General features: G+C 54.4%; 1 protein-coding gene and 1 long non-coding RNA gene across 2 annotated transcripts; one reads left to right on the top strand and one right to left on the bottom strand.

The window, feature by feature from the left end:
• Positions 1-1,549: 1,549 nt before the first annotated feature.
• On the bottom strand, positions 1,550-7,281 carry LOC123605557. Its single transcript, XR_006715807.1, has 3 exons — positions 6,295-7,281; positions 2,276-2,423; positions 1,550-2,181 (listed from the first exon to the last, which is right to left on the bottom strand). It is a non-coding gene; the product is annotated as an uncharacterized LOC123605557 (long non-coding RNA).
• Positions 7,282-15,240: 7,959 nt separating this feature from the next.
• On the top strand, positions 15,241-17,141 carry TMEM158 (transmembrane protein 158). The gene has a single exon (XM_045492602.1). It carries the CDS (start codon positions 15,579-15,581, stop codon positions 16,494-16,496), a length of 918 nt encoding a protein of 305 aa, XP_045348558.1. The 5' UTR covers positions 15,241-15,578; the 3' UTR covers positions 16,497-17,141.
• The last annotated feature ends 314 nt before the right edge of the window (positions 17,142-17,455 follow it).

Here is a 17,455-nt window from a genome sequence, read left to right as displayed (position 1 = left end):
GCATATCCGAGACAGAATTGTCTTCCCCCACGGTCTGGGTCCATCACCCAAGCCCCGGACCTGCTACTCATACAGGCTCGCTCCCCTACCCCCACCCTCCACAACGGACTGGTCACAGAATCCTACCACTTTGGACCCCTATATAATGTACCTGATTATTTCCATCTCCTTGTGTCTCCCAACCACGGCTCAGTCTGAGCTCTCGCACCCGGCCTCTGTGCCCCATCTGGTCTGGCTGCAGTCCACACCCCACACTGCAGTCTGACAGCTTCTTGAAACATCTCTTTTTCTCATTTTTCTCCTGCTTCAACCCTCACTTTTCAGGCTAGACCTCCACCTTCTCAGTGCTGACACCCTTGATGATCCAGCTCCCGAATCTCACCAGCCTCCTCCCTTCGCTCCCCAACCCCACCTCATGCGCGACACCCCCCACCCCCACCCCGTCCGGTGCCACATCATCCGCCCACTGCTGTGGGTGGCCTGTTGCAATCCCCTGGTTCCCTCAGTATCTCCTATTCATCCATCAAATCTCCGCTCGGACATCACTGCTTCCGGGAGGCTTTCTGATGCCCCCGGGCTGATAAGCCAGCCAGCTCTGTGTCCTCCCCAAGCATCCTGTCCACGTCACCATCATTGCCTTTCCAAAGCTTTGCCTTTCCATTGCAAACCCCCTCAGCGTCCTTATTTGTGTCCTGGCTTATCTAGAAGTTCTGGGGGTAGGGGTGCACTGCTCCTCGTTGATCTCACTGTCTCCATCACCATGCCAGGCACACAGCAGCCACTCCAGAAGTGTTAGTTGAGCAGATGACACACATAAGATTTCCCGGCAGGCAGGTGGAGTTGAAGAATTCACCATTCTCCTCTCCGGCTCCTGTGGCCCCGCATCTTGAAGGCACTTCACCAACAAGCCCTACTTGCCGGCTCTAAGCAGATGCAATCCGGGCAGAGTCAACGTGTGTTGTTTGCATATGATTTGCCAAAATTTGCATGTAATTGGCTTATGCCTGCAGAATCTAATCTCTGGCCATTTGAATTTGATGCTGAAGCCAGATCGTGTTGATTCGCAGGAGAATTGTCCCCTCTCTCTCAGATGATCTCTCCACTCTCCCTCCCAGGCCGGCAGCGGTGCCCCTGGCAAGTGGGGCATCAGAGGCCGCTGGGGGGTGAGAAGATGCTAGATGAGAGGCAAAGGGCCAGGAAAAGGATGCATGCTTTGCTTTTATAGCACGGGGAGCAGCGTGTGTATAAAGGATCCCAACCAGGCTGAAGGCAGTGGCATGCTTTCCATGTCTCTGGCCTCTGCTGAACTGGGTCTGGGAGTCAGCTCCACCCAAGCCTTGGGCCCAAGACAGGACTTCGGAGTGAGAAGAGATCGGGTGACTAAACGAGGTGGGGTGACATCCTACAGGAAGAACAATAGCACAGAACAGAGACCTGGGTATCCAACAGGAATCGGGGCCACAGGCAGGCAGGAAAATCGAGTGCCCCCAGAACGCCCAGAGACGCGTCAGAGACGTCAGCTTGCCTCAGGTAAAAGACCAGGTTTTCCAGGTGACTTTAATAAAATCCAAAATGACAAACTGATGACAGCACATTGAAGGATTTGGGGGGGGAGGGGTGGCGGGCCCAGGGTGATCTGGGAGTTATAGAAGGTCTCCAAGCTGTTGATTCTCATGTAGCTGGTGACACTCTCCTCCCTAGCTCTACCCTTTCATTCATTCATCCCTTCCGGGGCCACCCAGTACCTCCCTTTCCCACTGTGGTTGTAGCCAAAGGTCCAGGAGTCAGGCAGAGAATCTGGGGTGGGCGTGTGGTCGACCAGCACACTTAGGACCACACAGCACGAGTGGTCTTGTGGACAAACGGACACAATCGCCCCTTAGCCAGTCGCACCCGGATAGCACGATGTCCTAGGTAGCATTTGCTACACTCCAGATACGAAACCCCCAGAAGCGCTGGCTGCTTCACGCCTGTTTCCCCAGCCTACGAGGTGCCAGACAGACGCTCTCGCGTGACGCCGAAGATGGTCACCACGAGCCCAGACGTTCCCGTGCTTGGCTTACATTTTTCTGTCTGGTGTCTAGGAAATAACGCCTCGCAAACCAGCCCTCTCAAGGAGCTCGTGTTGCTGAAGACCCAAAGGCAACGGTTTGAGGTGGCTGCGCTGGGAAGTAGCTTTGACTATACAAAAAAGAAAAAAAAAAAATTCACGGAAAGTACTTTTGACTCCTGAAGTTCCCAAACACCGGGACTTTAAAGGTTGTGCAACAATTACCTTGAGAGCCGCTTAAAAATATGGAGCCCCAGAGATTCTGGTTCCATATGTCTTGGGCGAGTTCCAACGTCAGCGTGAGTAGGATTCAGATGGGCAGCCAGAAACGAAGCTCGCTGACTCAGACCATGAAGTCCTGCCCTTGAGGCCACTGCGGTACAGATTACAGATCGGTGGGAAGTGGGCAAGGGTCTCTGATAACAAAGTTCCCGGGGAAGGAAGGGTCCTATATCCACCCGAACAATCTTCAAGCTTGTCATGAGGCAGGAGCTCGTGTTAAGCTTTCAGTAAAGTGGGTGGCTAAGGTGGGTATTCCTAAGAGCCCGCCCGTGTGAGACACAAACATTTGTTCTCTTCCTTCCTTTAGGGTTTGGTTGTTTTTTTTTTTTTTTTTTTAATGTTTATTTCTCTTTGAGAGAGCGAGAGAGAGCATGCAAGTGAGAGAGGGAGAGGGATAAAGACAGAGGGGGACAGGGGCGCCTGGGTGGTTCAGTTGGTTAGGGTCTGACTTGGGCTCAGGTCAAGATCTCACGGTTCGTGAGTTCGAGACAGCTCGGAGCCTGCTTCGGATTCTGTGTCTCCCTCTCTCTCTGTTCCTCCCCTGCTTGCAGTCTGTCTCTCTCTCTTTCTCAAAAATAAATAAACATTTAAAAAAAACATTTTTTTTAAAAAAGGAGGGAAGGGGCAGAGGATCTGCAGTGGGCTCCATGCTGACAGCACAGAGCCCAATGTGGGGCTTGAACTCACGAACCCGAGAGATCAAGACCTGAGCCCAAGTCGGATGCTTAGCTGACTGAGCCACCCAGGTGTCCCTATAGGGTTTTTACCGTAAGAAGAGCTGATCTGTGCACTGTATTCCCAGCCATTTAGGCATTTGATTTTCATTAATTTTAATTAGGAAAATTAACAACGAAGGCTGCATCACAGGCAGGTTTATTTACATTTATTGTATACGAACCTTGCCAAAGCAGGCACCAGGCATTCGAAAGAAGACCTCAGATTTAAGGCCAAATTCCTTAATAAAGTAGGGATGGAAGAAAAAGTCTGTACGTTTTGTGTTTTGTCTAAAACTTTCAGGCCCCTCCCCCCTGCCCCCACAGCCTGGTTGTCACCGTGCTCAGATCCAAAGTTACCTAGCCTTGCGGCTGCTCAGCCCAGTTTAATTAACACCTGCCCTTTGGTCCCCAACATCCTTTTAAACTGACTGTTCTCTGCCCAGATAGACTTTTACACCTGTCTTAGCAATTCCGGGAAAGATGCTTTGAAGTGCCTTTTCAAAATCCCCTGTTAATGATCTGGTAATTATTGTGGTGACATTTCAATGGGGTGTGGAGTGCTCAGTTAGCTGTGGCCGGGAGAATCCCAAGGCCCCGGGAAGCAAGACGGAGCAAGGGAGAGAGGGAAACAAATCCTGAGTCTGGGGCTGCCCCAACGTCACAAGGGTGGCCCTATATGGCCAGAGAAGGGGACCAGCCTGAGGTTGGCACAACCAGCCTGTTGGCAGATGAGACCTAAGTCCTGGGACCAGTCCGATTATAGAATGTGGGGCAACCACAGGAATGGCCCCAAACCCCTTATACCACAGCAGGCAAAGCCAAGTCCCCGGGCTGATTCCAGGAGTCATACTCCCACATTGCCCTCCGTGCCCTCCCAGTCAAGAGCCTCCCTTCCTTTCACAATCCACACCCATTTTGTTTTATTTTTCAGTGTGTGTTTATTTTTGAGAGAGACAGCATGAGCGGGGCAGAGGATCCAAAGCAGCCTCTACGCTGAGAGCAGAGAGCCCGAAGCGGGGCTCGAACTCACGAACCGTGAGATCATGGCCTGAGTCCAAGTCAGACGCTCAACCGACGGAGCCCCCCAGGCGCCCCCACAGCCATGCTAAGCAGTCAGGGCTGCGTCCAGAGAGGCCGAGCCAGAACTGTTGGTGCTTTGGTCCCTGTTTCTTCAGATCCACGACGCGCAGCCGCTGGGGCCGAATGAGGCCCAGCTGGGCAGGGCGCCCCCAACTTCTGGGTATGCCACCCCTCTCCACGCCTGTGCTCCCCAACATCCTGCTTCCACCTGTCAGAGTGAAAGGAGCACCCCAGGGGCCAAGACAGGGTGTTGGGTCTCTCACAGTCTGATCACCCTTCATGACCAAGGAGGCTGCAAAAACCAAGGTGTCCCGGCTGGTCCAAGTACTCGCAACATCTGAGCTGGCCCTCTGTCCCTACTTGAAAAAAGAAAACGGGTCTAATGGAGAAGCGAAATGCCAGCCCTAAGGACCCGTTTGCCCAGGGAATCTCACGGAGCAGAGGACGTCTGGTACAGGCCCCTTGTTTACCAAGGAGACACCATAGCACTCAGGAAGGTGCCTTCATGTACTCAAGATCAAAGCCTCATCAGTGGATGCTAGAGCTGGGACTCGAACCAGGTCCTCTGAAGCTTCTCCCCCCGTCACTACCATAGCCTAAGGTCTTCATATTTGCATGTGTCCCCTCTCCTCACCCAACAGAGAGCCAGGGCCCTGGCAGCAGGACCAGCTAGGTCAGCTGTGCCCTTGGCCATCTCTGACATGCCCTCGGCACAGTGGTACCCAATTACAGCTGCCAGGGTATTGACTGATCCTTGACCTGGCTTCTGGGGCCCTGGTTCTCCAGCCCCTGCTGGCTCTACCCTGCCCCCAGTGTTGCTCCCGATGCTGCCACCCTCTCTGGTCCAGAAACCGTGGGAGTTGCGCTGATCAGTTACTGGAAATCATCTTTGCAAGCCACAGGCCCCCATCTTTAGTTAAGCAAGCCCAGCTGATGGGTGGGCTAGGATCCCCTTCTCTGCTCCGCTGGAGAAACCAGGAAGCAGACGCCCCAGGCATAAACCGTTTTATGTAATGTTTTCTACCTCCAATAATGATATAATAATATATGACAAGATGGAGGAAACACTATTCACCAAAATTCCTCTCGGGGAGGATCTTCCGCATGTTCAGAAGAAACGGTCTAGTGTTTCTGAGTGTGGTCCCGGACCGGTGACGTCACCATCATCTGGAAATCACCTGAGACCTCGTTAGAGATGTGGATTGTCAGGTTCCCTCCTTGCTCCCCCACCCCACTGAACAAGAAATGCTAGGATGGGGCCTTCCAGGAGATTCAGGCACAGTTAAGATCTGGGAAGCCATTTGTGGTTGTGGTATGGAAGCTGAGGGACGTGATCCAGTGGCAAAAACCAGGGCTCAACCACCTTATTAAGAGGAAGGGTCTGGGAGTGCCCGGGGTGGCTCAGTCAGTTAGGCATCTGACTTCAGCTCAGGTCATGATCTCACCATTTGCGGGTTCTGTGCTGACAGCTCAGAACCTGGAGCCTGCTTCGCATTCTGTGTCTCCCTCTCTCTCTCTGCCCCTCCCCCACTCACGCTCTGTCTCTCAAAAATAAATAATAAACAGGGGCGCCTGGGTGGCGCAGTCGGTTAAGCGTCCGACTTCAGCCAGGTCACGATCTCGCGGTCCGTGAGTTCGAGCCCCGCGTCGGGCTCTGGGCTGACGGCTCAGAGCCTGGAGCCTGTTTCCGATTCTGTGTCTCCCTCTCTCTCTGCCCCTCCCCCGTTCATGCTCTGTCTCTCTCTGTCCCAAAAATAAATAAAAACGTGGAAAAAAAATTTTTTTTTAAATAAATAAATAATAAACATTTTTTAACAAGAGTCTTTAAAAAAAAAGAGGAAGGGTCTGGTTACCTGTATGGCTCTAGTCAGGGGGGTCCCAGGATGAACTGGGAGGGAGGAGCTGGGAAAGAACTGGGTTGCTCTTCAGGACAGAAGGGAAGGGCTTTTGAGGTTCCCTGAGGACATCTAGAGGGGAGGAGAGTGAAGACAGCAAGGCTTGGCGCCTCATGGGAAAAGCCAAGAGTGAGACCCCCATACCAGGGAGTATATCGAGGGACTGTCCATGGACTCACAAGACCTATGCACTGTGATCTCCCCCACAAGCTGCACAAAGTGTTGGTAAAGGCCTTATGAACAACCATAAGGGCTCAGGAGTTCCACACACCTTGGACGCCATGAGAGGTGCCCAGTTCAACATGGCGGTCTCGATGCCATGCTAAGCAGAAGACTCTTCGTAAAAAGAATTGCCATGGCTGCATACCCTTTCATAGTGGTCAACGTTTCTGCATTTCCATAACCATCCCTTATTTGGGGGCATTTGGTGGGTTTCCAGTTTTCCACTCTCATAAACAACAAAAGCAAACAAATGGGCTGAGCCATGCTTGGCTAGGGTGGACAGGGTTGGGGAAAGAGGCCCAGCTCCAGAGTAGCACTGGGGTCCTCTGTGGAGAGGTTCACAGCCCACATCGCCAAAGTGCAAAGCGCAGAGGAAACCCAGGCGCAATCAAGATGGCGACGGCTACCCAGGGGGCCAGCCTGGGTGGTGAGGACAGAGCACGGCCAGCTCGGGGTGGTCCTGGAGCCGCCCAACTTCAAGCAGGTAGTGGCAGGGGGATTCTGATACCGTGTGAGGGTCTGGCCAGCAGCCCAGGTACCAGGAAGCATGACCCAACGGCCCCGATGGCCTTACTTGGACCATGGGCGCCAAGTTCTTGCCTATTCCCACGGACTTCTTCAGGACTCAAGGCTGGAGCAGGTCCAGACTGGGTTTCCAGCTCACACCCAGGTCTCGCGGGGCCTGACCCAGGTCCTAGGCAGAGCTGGAAGGAGCAAAGCTTAATTGCATCAGAACAGAAGCCTGCCGAGCCTGCCGAGGTTCTTAGCCCCCGCAATCAATCTTCCACCCTGTAAATAGAGTTAGAAGTGCGACTCTAGCAATTATCAAGCCCATCATTTTCCTCTTCTTCTCTAAGTAAATTAGAAAGGCTCTCTGCTCTCACTTTGCAACGGGCCCTCATTTGTAAAGCGCGGCTCTAAAAGCATTGCTGAGGGCTGTCCTTCCAGAAAAAGGTGTCATGCCTGATGCCCAGTAGGCCACAAGGCTTGGCTTCCAGCCCTGGTTTTGCGGCCAATCGGTGTGTGATCTTTGGCCAGGCCAGCACCCCACTCTGGGCCTCGGTTTCCCCATCTATGAAGATTTTGGACTAGGTGGCCTCCAGGAGGCCTTCCTGTCCTCGTGGTCACTGGATTACAGCTGTGCTTCATTGCCGGGGACGGTCCACGTAGCCAGAAGCTTAGCTTCTTCTCAGTCTGGACCTGACCCTCCCCCGTCACACACAGTGTGACCCTACGGGTGCAGGCGTACAATTCTCACAGTAGCGTAACAACAGAGGAGGAGCCAAAGCAAAAGTGCTGACCACACTCGCTGCACACCCACCCTGCGCAGGCCCTGATCTGATCATTCTACAACGATGACCACATTTAACCCGCACCAGAGAAAGTCTGATAAATGTGTTCCACTGTGCCTGGCTCTCTCAAAATGGGCTCTTGCTTCCCCCAGCTCCTCCCTACCCCTAGAAATGGAATGTTAATTACTCCACTTGAAGGGAGAGTTTGGCGGTGTTTAGAAGCACGACGTAATCCCAGATGACACCCGCTAGTGGCTGATGACCCAGCTCAGTCCCCCAGGCTTTCCCTACTGAAACCCTCAGAATTCACGACTATCAGGGCTAAATGACATCCCAACTTTTTAGAAGATGGATAAGAGAACCACAAAATGTCACTTGATTTAAGCATTGTCTTCTCCCCGCAAAATTATTTTTATTACCAAAAAATATTTTCTAGAGACAGAGAGAGCATCAGTTAGGTTCCTGTGACAGATACCGATCCCGGAAACTGGGTGTTTTCACGGAAACTACTCCGTCGTTGCCCTCAGTGTGGGTTAGTCCGTATCCCTTGTCTTTTCCATCTTTCTCTTAAATATGTCCCTGAGTCATTCATAAATACACTATTTAAGAATCCATCGAGGTCAAACCCAAAGGCTCCCAGGTAATCTCAGGAGCCCCAGGCTGGACGTCTGCCCAGCTAAGTGGTCCCCGCCGAAGCCCGGGTTCCCGGCCAGCACTCACCGAGCCCTTGCTCCCTACCAGGCACCCTGGAGGTAATGGATTTGGAGAACCATAATCCAGGGCTTCGTCATTAGGGATGCACCAGACTGGGGGGACATCCTCCGGCACCTCAGTGTCGGTGGGATATATGAGCCAGGAGTGAATGCAGGGTAGATGCACTTGGAAGGCTGAAGAGATGTAGATGGGCCAGCCTTTGCCAGCGGTCCAGCCACCCTGCACCTGCTTCTCCATCAGTAAAACACAACGATGCCCTCCAACTCCCGAGGTCGCTGGTGACGGCAGAGGCCATGGAGCAGGGCTGTGATGATGAACGAGGGGTGCCTGGCTGGCTCAGTGGGTAGAGCCTGTGACACTTGATCTTGGGGTCAAGCCCCAAGTTCAAGCCCCACGTTGGGTGCAGAGTTTACTTAAAAAAAAAAAAAAAAAAAAAGAACGAGACGGTCAAAGTTTGAATCTTGTTCCACCACTGTGTGACTCTGTCCAAGTGACTTAATCCCTTGGAGCCTCAGTTTACCTCATCTGGAAAATGGCCATGGCAATGTCTTCCTCGGGGGACTGTGGTGAGGATGCATTTCAAGCACTTGACACGGTGCCTGGCACTCAACAAGTGTCTGTTAAGGGACAATTGTCATCTGGTGAAGGTGCCAATGCGAGGCCAAGCCCAGAAGAGGTGCTCACTCAGCAGGTACATCTTTCCCCTTGGAATCTTTCTATACACGTACTACTTGGGCACTGTTTTCCTCCTCCCGGTGGCTCTTAGACTCTTCATCTTTTTATAACAGCAGAGGCTCCTTCTTTCCTCAAAAAGTCTTTGCTGGAATCTCCCCAGAAACCCAGAATGATGCTCAGGTCCCTGGATAGAAAAGAGATACCAGCAGTGGCCCTGCCCACCATGCACGGAGGGTGCCCACAAGCAAACAACAAATGCACGAGACAGAGTTAAGTCCAACCAACAGCCTGAAGCGGGCTACGGCAGCCGTGTCCCGGGGCCGCCTATGATTAATTGCCAAATGAATTGTGCGGGCTATAATTGCTGCCTGGGCTATGCGGACATAAATCTCCCTTCCGACCACAGAGATCAGGAAGAATAAATGCCCACACCCTGAAGGTCTGGCTCAGGTGCCCAGAAAGATGACGGAGCTGCACGGAAGCAGAGGGCACAGGATGGTCAGGATCTTATCAGCGAACACCAGGGGGTGGGGGGGGGGGCTTCTGGGGCTCCCCCAGGGGGCCCGCGACAGAGGCCCGCTCTTCAGCTGCTCCTGTGACCAGTCCTCGAGTTTCCCATCCGAGGAATGGGATTTCTCAGGGAGGCAGGCATGGAAAATATCCTCCACTCACCACTCGCTGAGTGCCCCCCCCCCCGCCCGGACACACACCAACAAAGTAGCGAGGCCTTCCCCAGTGACTCTGATGTGGCTGAGCCGCTGGTTTCTGAGCCTGTCTCTTCTCTGTCCTATTTTTACGACGCTTTTGTGGTTCTTGCTTATTTCTCAGTCTACAGTGTGTGGGAATAATATCTTAATTCCACCCGCATAATAGGGGAGGACTAACGAATCACTGTACCTGCAACACTCTGAGGTCGTTGGATAAAAGGAATTCAAATAACCCAAAGAGATCTTTTTGTTGAGTCTTACTTCATAGGCGGTACAAGGAAGAATTAGCTAATACCGGGGAGGGGCAGAGGAAACGAAGAGAATGAAATTACCGTGCCGCGTTACTAATTATTTTCTTTGAAGTCCTCGGTGATTGTTTCCTACCAATACGGTCCGTGTGGAAAAACTTGCTCTCGGTATTTTATGAACAAAACAGAGGATGGCTGAAAGTCTTCCGTTTGTTTTCTATAAATTACAGGATCTGGGGGGATGGAAGGAGGCTCATTGGCCTTTCTTCCTTACATCGATAGAAGGAAGGTCTGGGCCCATCTGGAACGTTCCTAGTAATTTGGCTTGCACCAGCTCGTGCCCCTCCTCGGTGCAGCTGGGCGGCCAGGGTTCATGAGATCAGTTTAGCCCTCCACGCCAGACTCTGCCCGGCCGGGTGGTCCCCCGGTGGGGCCCGGTTCCACAGGCAGCCCTGGGCAGGGCCTGGTGGGCGGCCTCCCGCCCGCAGGCTGGTAGGGAAACACCAGTCTTGTTGCTGGGGAACCGGTGTGGCTCTGTCCCTCTCAACGCCCTAGACCGCCACCCACATCCCACCTGCTGGACGGGCAGCCTTTGGAATTCACTCATTCACCAACTATCACCGAACCTCTTACTGTTCCCCCGAACAAAACAGAGACAGCCCTGCTTTTGGGGCGGGGGGTGGGGGTGGGGGTAGACATTCCAATAAAGAGACGTTAAACCGAGAAGAGTATGTCAGCTGGCAGTGAGTACTAGGAAGACGGGGAACAGTACACAGGAAGTGGTGACGGGGACAGTGGCAATGGTGCTGTTTTACAGGAGCCGTCGAGAAGGGCCTCGCCGAGGAACCATCGCAGCAGAGAGCCGAGGGAAACAGGGAGCCGGCAAAGTCAGTGTCACAAAGAACAGCCGCCCAGGCAGAGGGAAGAGCAGGGGCAAAGACCTTGAGTTTGCACGTCCCAGGAACAGCAAGGAAGCCAGTGCGCCTGGAACAGAGCCGGTGAGGGGCACGGAAAGGGGTAGGAGATGGATTGGAGAGCAGGCCGGGAACCACACGGCATATGAGCAGGTCTCTGCCTATAGCTCAGGCAGCGCTCTTAACCCACCAGCTCACTCCGTCAGCAACGGGGTGTTACGCACCCTATGTCCCTGGCTGGCCCTCGGGGTCCCTGCCAGGCTGAAGGAAGAGAGCAAAACGGTAACAGTTGCAAAAGGGGGTGAGGCTTTAATACAATTCTCTCTCTTTTCTTAAATGTTTATTTGCTTATGGGGCGCCTGGGCGGCTCGGTCGGTTAAGCGTCCGACTTCGGCTCAGGTCATGATCTCACAGTACGTGAGTTCGAGCCTCGCGTTGGGCTCTGTGCTGACAGCTCAGAGCCTGGAGCCTGTTTCAGATTCTGTGTCTCCCTCTCTCTCTGCCCCTCCCCTGTTCATGCTCTCTCTCTGTCTCAAAAATAAATAAACGTTAAAAAAAAAAATTAAATGTTTATTTGCTTAGAGAGAGAGAGAGACCATGCACGCACAGGGGATGGGCAGAAAGAAGGAGAGAGAGAATCCCAGGCAGGATCCTCGATAACAGTGCAGAGTCCAACACGGGGCGCAATCCCATGAACCCAGAGATCATGACCTGAGCCGAAATCAAGAGTCAGACACTTAACCCACTGAGCCATTCAGGCACGCCTATAATTCTCTCTCTCTTTTTTTTTTTTTTTTTTTTCAGAAGTAATTGTTGCACGTTTTAGGGAATATGCAAGACGCAGAAAAGAATAACTATGGGGCACCTGGGTGGCTCATGGCTCAGTCAGTTAAGCATCCGACTTTGGCTCAGGTCATGATCTCGTGGTTATGGGTTCAAGCCCTGCATGGGTCTCTGTGCTGACAGCTCAGGGCCTGGATCCTGCTTTGGATTCTGTGTCTCCCTCTCTCTCTGCCCCTCCCCTACTTGTGCTCTGTCTCTCTTTCTCTCTCTCAAAATAAATAAACACTTAGAAGGAGGAGGAGGAGGAGGAGGAGGGGGAGGAGAAGGAGGAGGAGGAGAATTATGCACATACAGAAAAGTAGAGACCAGGTAGCTGGGGTTCTCATTGTTTCCTCTGCTGATTCCCAACCTTTATATAATGCAGTTGTAATGCAATATACTAAATATGTTTATAACATATGATACAATATGTTATATGTTTTTAATGTTTTTAAATATGTAACTCTTTTATTATTCTGTAAAGGCAACAAAACATACAGATGACATTTTCCCTTATTTAATGCCACAAAGTCATATTATTGTTTATATATGTTACATACCCATATTATCACAAATGGTACAAAGTCATATTATCTCATATATAAATACTATATAGCTGATCATGAATTAGGTGTGTAAGCCAAACAATGTATTCCTCTGTTAAGTAAAAAAAAAAATACGCACAGGGGTGCCTGGGTGGCTCAGTCAGTTAAGAGTCCGCCTTCAGCCGTGAGTTCGAGCCCCACATCAGGCTCTGTGCTGATGGCTCAGAGCTTGAAGCCTGCTTCAAATTCTGTCTCCCTCTCTCTCTGCCCCTCCCCTGCTCACACTCTGTCTCTCTCTCTCAAGAATAAAAAACATTAGGGGCGCCTGGGTGGCTCAGTCGGTTGAGCGTCCGACTTCAGCTCAGGTCACGATCTCACGGTTCGTGAGTTCGAGCCCCGCGTCGGGCTCTGGGCTGATGGCTCAGAGCCTGGAGCCTGCTTCCGATTCTGTGTCTCCCTCTCTCTCTGCCCCTCCCCCATTCATACTCTCTCTGTCTCAAAAATAAACATTAAAAAAAATTAAAAAAAAAAGAATAAAAAACATTATATATAATGTATATACATATACATTATATACAATATATATGTGTATATATATATATTATATATAATGATCATAGCAGGATGTTGTGAACTTGAACTGAAGGACTGGAGGAAGGAAATCACTGTGTGTATAAGACAGCACTTTGGACTTGGTTTCCAAAATAATTTTCACCCCCTTAGAAAACATAAATATCCAAAGATGGAATCCTCACAGAAATCAAGAACAAATCAATTTGAGCTAATTTCAAATACAAGAAAGAGTGTGGCACGGAATACAAGCCATGAATATAAGCACAGACTATCCGCCATATTGTAGGCAGGTTATAACATATTCGCATACGTTTATAAAACACGCATCTGACAAAAAGAAACTCAAATGACAATTTTTCTCAAAATAAAAGAGATTTGCACCAGATCCTCTAACTCACGTACAGACTTTGGAACCCAACCTCCGCAAGGTGACATGGCACTAATTCTGAGCCTCTGCCTACCCTCTTAGGTCCTCTTCTCATCACTGGTAACACAGCAGTCAACAGGACAGAAACTAACTTCACTGTTTACCTTTTCTTCCCCAATTCCCACTGTCCAAAAAGAAGGCAGATCAATCTAGAGTTTCAGTCCCTCTGAGTGAGGGTGAGTGTCGGACCTCTGTGCAATGTGCTGGAAACGAGGCCAGGAGGCCGGTGGCCAGAACACGGGGCTACGGTGATAGGACTTTGCAGCAAACTGCTTGCCCTCCCCGCTGCCCCCAAGCAGATCTTTGTCTTCTCCCTCTGCTGCTGCCTTCTCTGCTGCACAGACAAAACCAGGGAGCCCCCACCTCTGGCCGAAACCCTAGAGAGCGTCACCCACTCTTGTACACAGTGGCCAAGCTTAGAACGCACCCCTTGAAGACTGGGCCTCTCTCAGCCCTCACATCACCTGACGTTCTGGGGCTGTTCCCAGGCCTCCCTTGCTCAGTCCCCCAAAGGCAGCCAAAAGAGTTCCTGACATGCAAGGCTTTTAAAGGAAGAGTAATTTTTAATAGAAGCATGAAAATGCACATCATTCTCTCTGGGAGCATCACTTCCCAGCAGAAAAGTGATGAGGGCTTAAACAAAAGGGGAGTCCTAGTCCCTCGGGGAAATGTATCATTTCTATAGAAACCAAGGACCCTTCCAGACAGCCAGTTCTGGCAGGACTAATAGTAAGGACATCACAGCAGCCACCACTGGACACAGAAGCACTTCTGTGGACAGATAGATGGACACTGGGTTGGGTGCATTTATCCTAGCATCCCTGCTGGGCAGGTACCACCGACCTCACTGTTCAGATGGGGAAACCAAGGCCACGTCAGAATAATGACTTGCCCAGCTGGAAAGAGGCCAGGTAGGTTCAGATATTTTGAGGCTGTTTTTACATCTTTCTCAACCTGCTTTTACTCGTTGTTAGAAATAATGCACAGCTTCCAGAAATGTCATCAGCCATGACGCCTAGCAATATAGTTCCGTTCAGGAAACTCACCTCAGTGAGGCCCACTTTGCTGACTGCTTCCTGCCGGTGGGTCCCTCCACGGCTTCCAGCCTCAGAAATAGCTCGTGCTCAGGGAGCACGATGGCTTTAAACCATAGGTCATTCTCTTAGAGGGCATCAGTGATTTTCCCGCCAAGTGTAAGAGGCCAAATTAACTAGGAAAGTGTTCTTAAAATATAACTGGTTGTGGCTCCTTATTCTTGACAGGCCTCTCCCAACCTACTGTCTATCCTAAAAGGGATGAACTGTCCCTTGACACGGATTGTACAAATGCTCCTCTGCCGGCCAGGTGGGGGCCCTGCTCGGGAGCAGCGGCTTCCTGGGAGTGAAACACCCCTTCGGGACCCCTCCCTCGGAGCCGCAAGGCTGCGAGGCTCACATTGCCGCCAGCCCATCCCCACCCAAAACTCTATGGAGTTCCTGGCGTTTTCCTCCGGGTTCTGCCTGCCTTGAGAATACCAAGTGGGTCTAACGTGTCCGAGGCGTATTAAAAAAGAAACTCTGCAGATTTGAGATTGATTTTAAGAGACATCGTGGAAAGGCAGAAAGCCTAGTGGCCCGGAGTCCTGTTCCTGGCTTGTGGGGTGGCCTGGGAGGTGAGGGGAGGAGGGGATGAAGAGGAGGGGGGGGGCGTGTCTCTCGGCCTCAGTTTCCCCTTCTGTAAAACAAGAGGGGTCCAGGTGAGCACTCGCAGGCTCAGCCCTCGGCGTGACCAGGGGATGGTCTCCCAGCGAGGACGCAGTTGTCCCACGGCGCCTCCTCCGCCCGGAGTCGCACGCGTGGGCAAGCTCCCAGCCCCGCGGCCGGGCTAACCGTCCCCGCCCCCTTCCCCACCCCCCACCCCCCACCCCCGTCCCGCGCGGCTCCCGCAACCCTCCGCTCCGCCCCGGGCCGGGCCGCGCGCAGGCGGCAGGGTCCCAGGCCGACACCCCGCGCGCGTCCCGCCCGGCCCGGCGCGTGGAACCCCGCCCTCCCCCGAGTCTCGCAGCCGGGCGGGCGGAGGGCGGGGCGGGGCGGGGCGCGCGGGAGGCGGAGCCGAGCCGGGGAATCCTGCTCCGGGCGAGCGCCGGGCCCTGCAGAGCAGCCCGGCCGTCCGAGGGCCCCCGCGTCGGGGGCGGCGGGGAACCCCAGACGCAGCCGGGCCGGGGAGGGATCCCCGTGCCGAGCGAGCCGCCGCCGCCGCCGCCGTCGCCGCCTCCGCCGCCTCCTCCGCGCCGCCCCCGCGGGCTGCCGGGTGCCGGGCGCGCCCCCACTCCGCCCGGCCGCCAGCTCCCGCGGTCCCGCCGTCCGCTCGCCGGCCAGTCGTCCGTGCGCCATGCAGCCGCCGCCCGCCCCGCGCGCGTAGGCGCCCGCCGCAGGCCATGCTGCTCCCGCTCGCCGCGCTGCTGGCCGCCGCCTGCCCGCTGCCGCCCGCCCGCGGCGGGGCCGCGGACGCGCCGGGCCTCGGTGGGGCGCCCCCCAACGCCTCCGTCAACGCGTCGTCCGCGGGCGAGCCCGCCGCCCCGCGGCTGCTGGCCTCCGCGGCGCCCGGGCCCCCCGAGCGCCCGGGCCCGGAGGAGGCGGCGGCGGCGGCGCCGTGCAACATCAGCGTGCAGCGGCAGATGCTGAGCTCGCTGCTCGTGCGCTGGGGCCGCCCGCGGGGCTTCCAGTGCGACCTGCTGCTCTTCTCCACCAACGCGCACGGCCGCGCCTTCTTCGCCGCCGCCTTCCACCGCGTCGGGCCGCCGCTGCTCATCGAGCACCTGGGGCTGGCGGCCGGCGGCGCGCAGCAGGACCTGCGCCTGTGCGTGGGCTGCGGCTGGGTGCGCGGCCGCCGCCCCGGCCGCCTCCGGCCCGCCGCCGCCGCCGCCACCGCCGCCGCCGCCGCCGCCGGGGCGCCCACCGCGCTGCCCGCCTACCCCGCGGCCGAGCCCCCCGGGCCGCTGTGGCTGCAGGGCGAGCCGCTGCACTTCTGCTGCCTGGACTTCAGCCTGGAGGAGCTGCAGGGCGAGCCGGGCTGGCGGCTGAACCGCAAGCCCATCGAGTCCACGCTGGTGGCCTGCTTCATGACCCTGGTCATCGTCGTGTGGAGCGTGGCCGCCCTCATCTGGCCGGTGCCCATCATCGCCGGCTTCCTGCCCAACGGCATGGAGCAGCGCCGGACCACCGCCAGCGCCTCCGCCGCGGCCGCCGCCGCCCCCGCCGCCGTGCCCGCGGGGACCACCGCCGCCGCCGCGGCCGCCGCGGCCGCCGCCGCCGCCGCCGCCGCGGCCGTCACCTCGGGGGCGGCGGCCAAGTGACCCGCCCCGCTCCTCCCCGCGCCCGCCCTGTGTCCGCGCTCTCGGGTGCCTTTCCCGCCGGGAGGCTCGGCCGGTGTGCTTCGTGCTGTCGTGACCGTTAGTTCTTCTTCCGGGGAGGGGGCCGCCGGAGGGGGCCCAGCGGGGTGGCCCAGCGGGACGCGGGCGGCGCTTCTGGTTCCGAGGGGGCAGCTGCAAGGTGGGAGCCGCGCAGCTCGGAAGACGGAGGAGGGAAATGGGGCCCTTTCCCCTCGGTTGCATCCCCTGCCCTCCCTCCCCGCACCCACGTGCCCTATATTCATGGCAGAAGATGACCAAATCCTGTGTATTTGTTTTATATATTTAATAACTGTTTTAAATGAAAGTTTTAGTAAAAAAACAAAACAAAACAAAATCAAGTTGCTATTGCTGTAGGAAGAGAAGCTCTTTGTATCCAAACCTAGTATTTGAAGTTTCTTGTTTTTTTTAATTTATTTAAAGGTGGGGGAGGGGGGAGGCATGGGAAGGATTTCACACCCACATATTGTTACCGCTGAAAATGAACTTTATGAACCTTTTCCAAGTCGATCTATCCAGTGACGTGGCCTGGTGGGCGTTTCTTGTACTTCTGTGGTTTTTTTTGGCTTTTAATACAGACATTTTCCTCCAGAGATGCGTATGTAGCTTTTTTCTTCATTTGATTTAGGAAGAGGAATCCAAGAATTACAAGATGTTGCCCTGAAATGTGAGGGAGGGACTCTCCAAAGTCAGAGAGGGGCTCCTGCTGCCTGGCTGGCCTGGCTGGGAGAGGCGGGAGATGGAAACTAACCGTGTTACTTACCCTAAGGGCAATTTCACCTTCTACCCCAGCTGCCCGCCAACACCCACCCCCACCCCACCCCTCAGCCTCATTGACGTTTGTCGCGGTGGCACACAGGGTTTTCTGTCATTTGCCTTTTTGTCCCCTGCCTCACCATCTGCGA

This window comes from Leopardus geoffroyi, chromosome A2 (genome assembly GCF_018350155.1).
Source record: "Leopardus geoffroyi isolate Oge1 chromosome A2, O.geoffroyi_Oge1_pat1.0, whole genome shotgun sequence".
Taxonomy (NCBI): domain Eukaryota; kingdom Metazoa; phylum Chordata; class Mammalia; order Carnivora; family Felidae; genus Leopardus; species Leopardus geoffroyi.
Note: the sequence above shows the minus strand (reverse complement) of the source record. Positions and strands in the feature narration are given on the sequence as shown.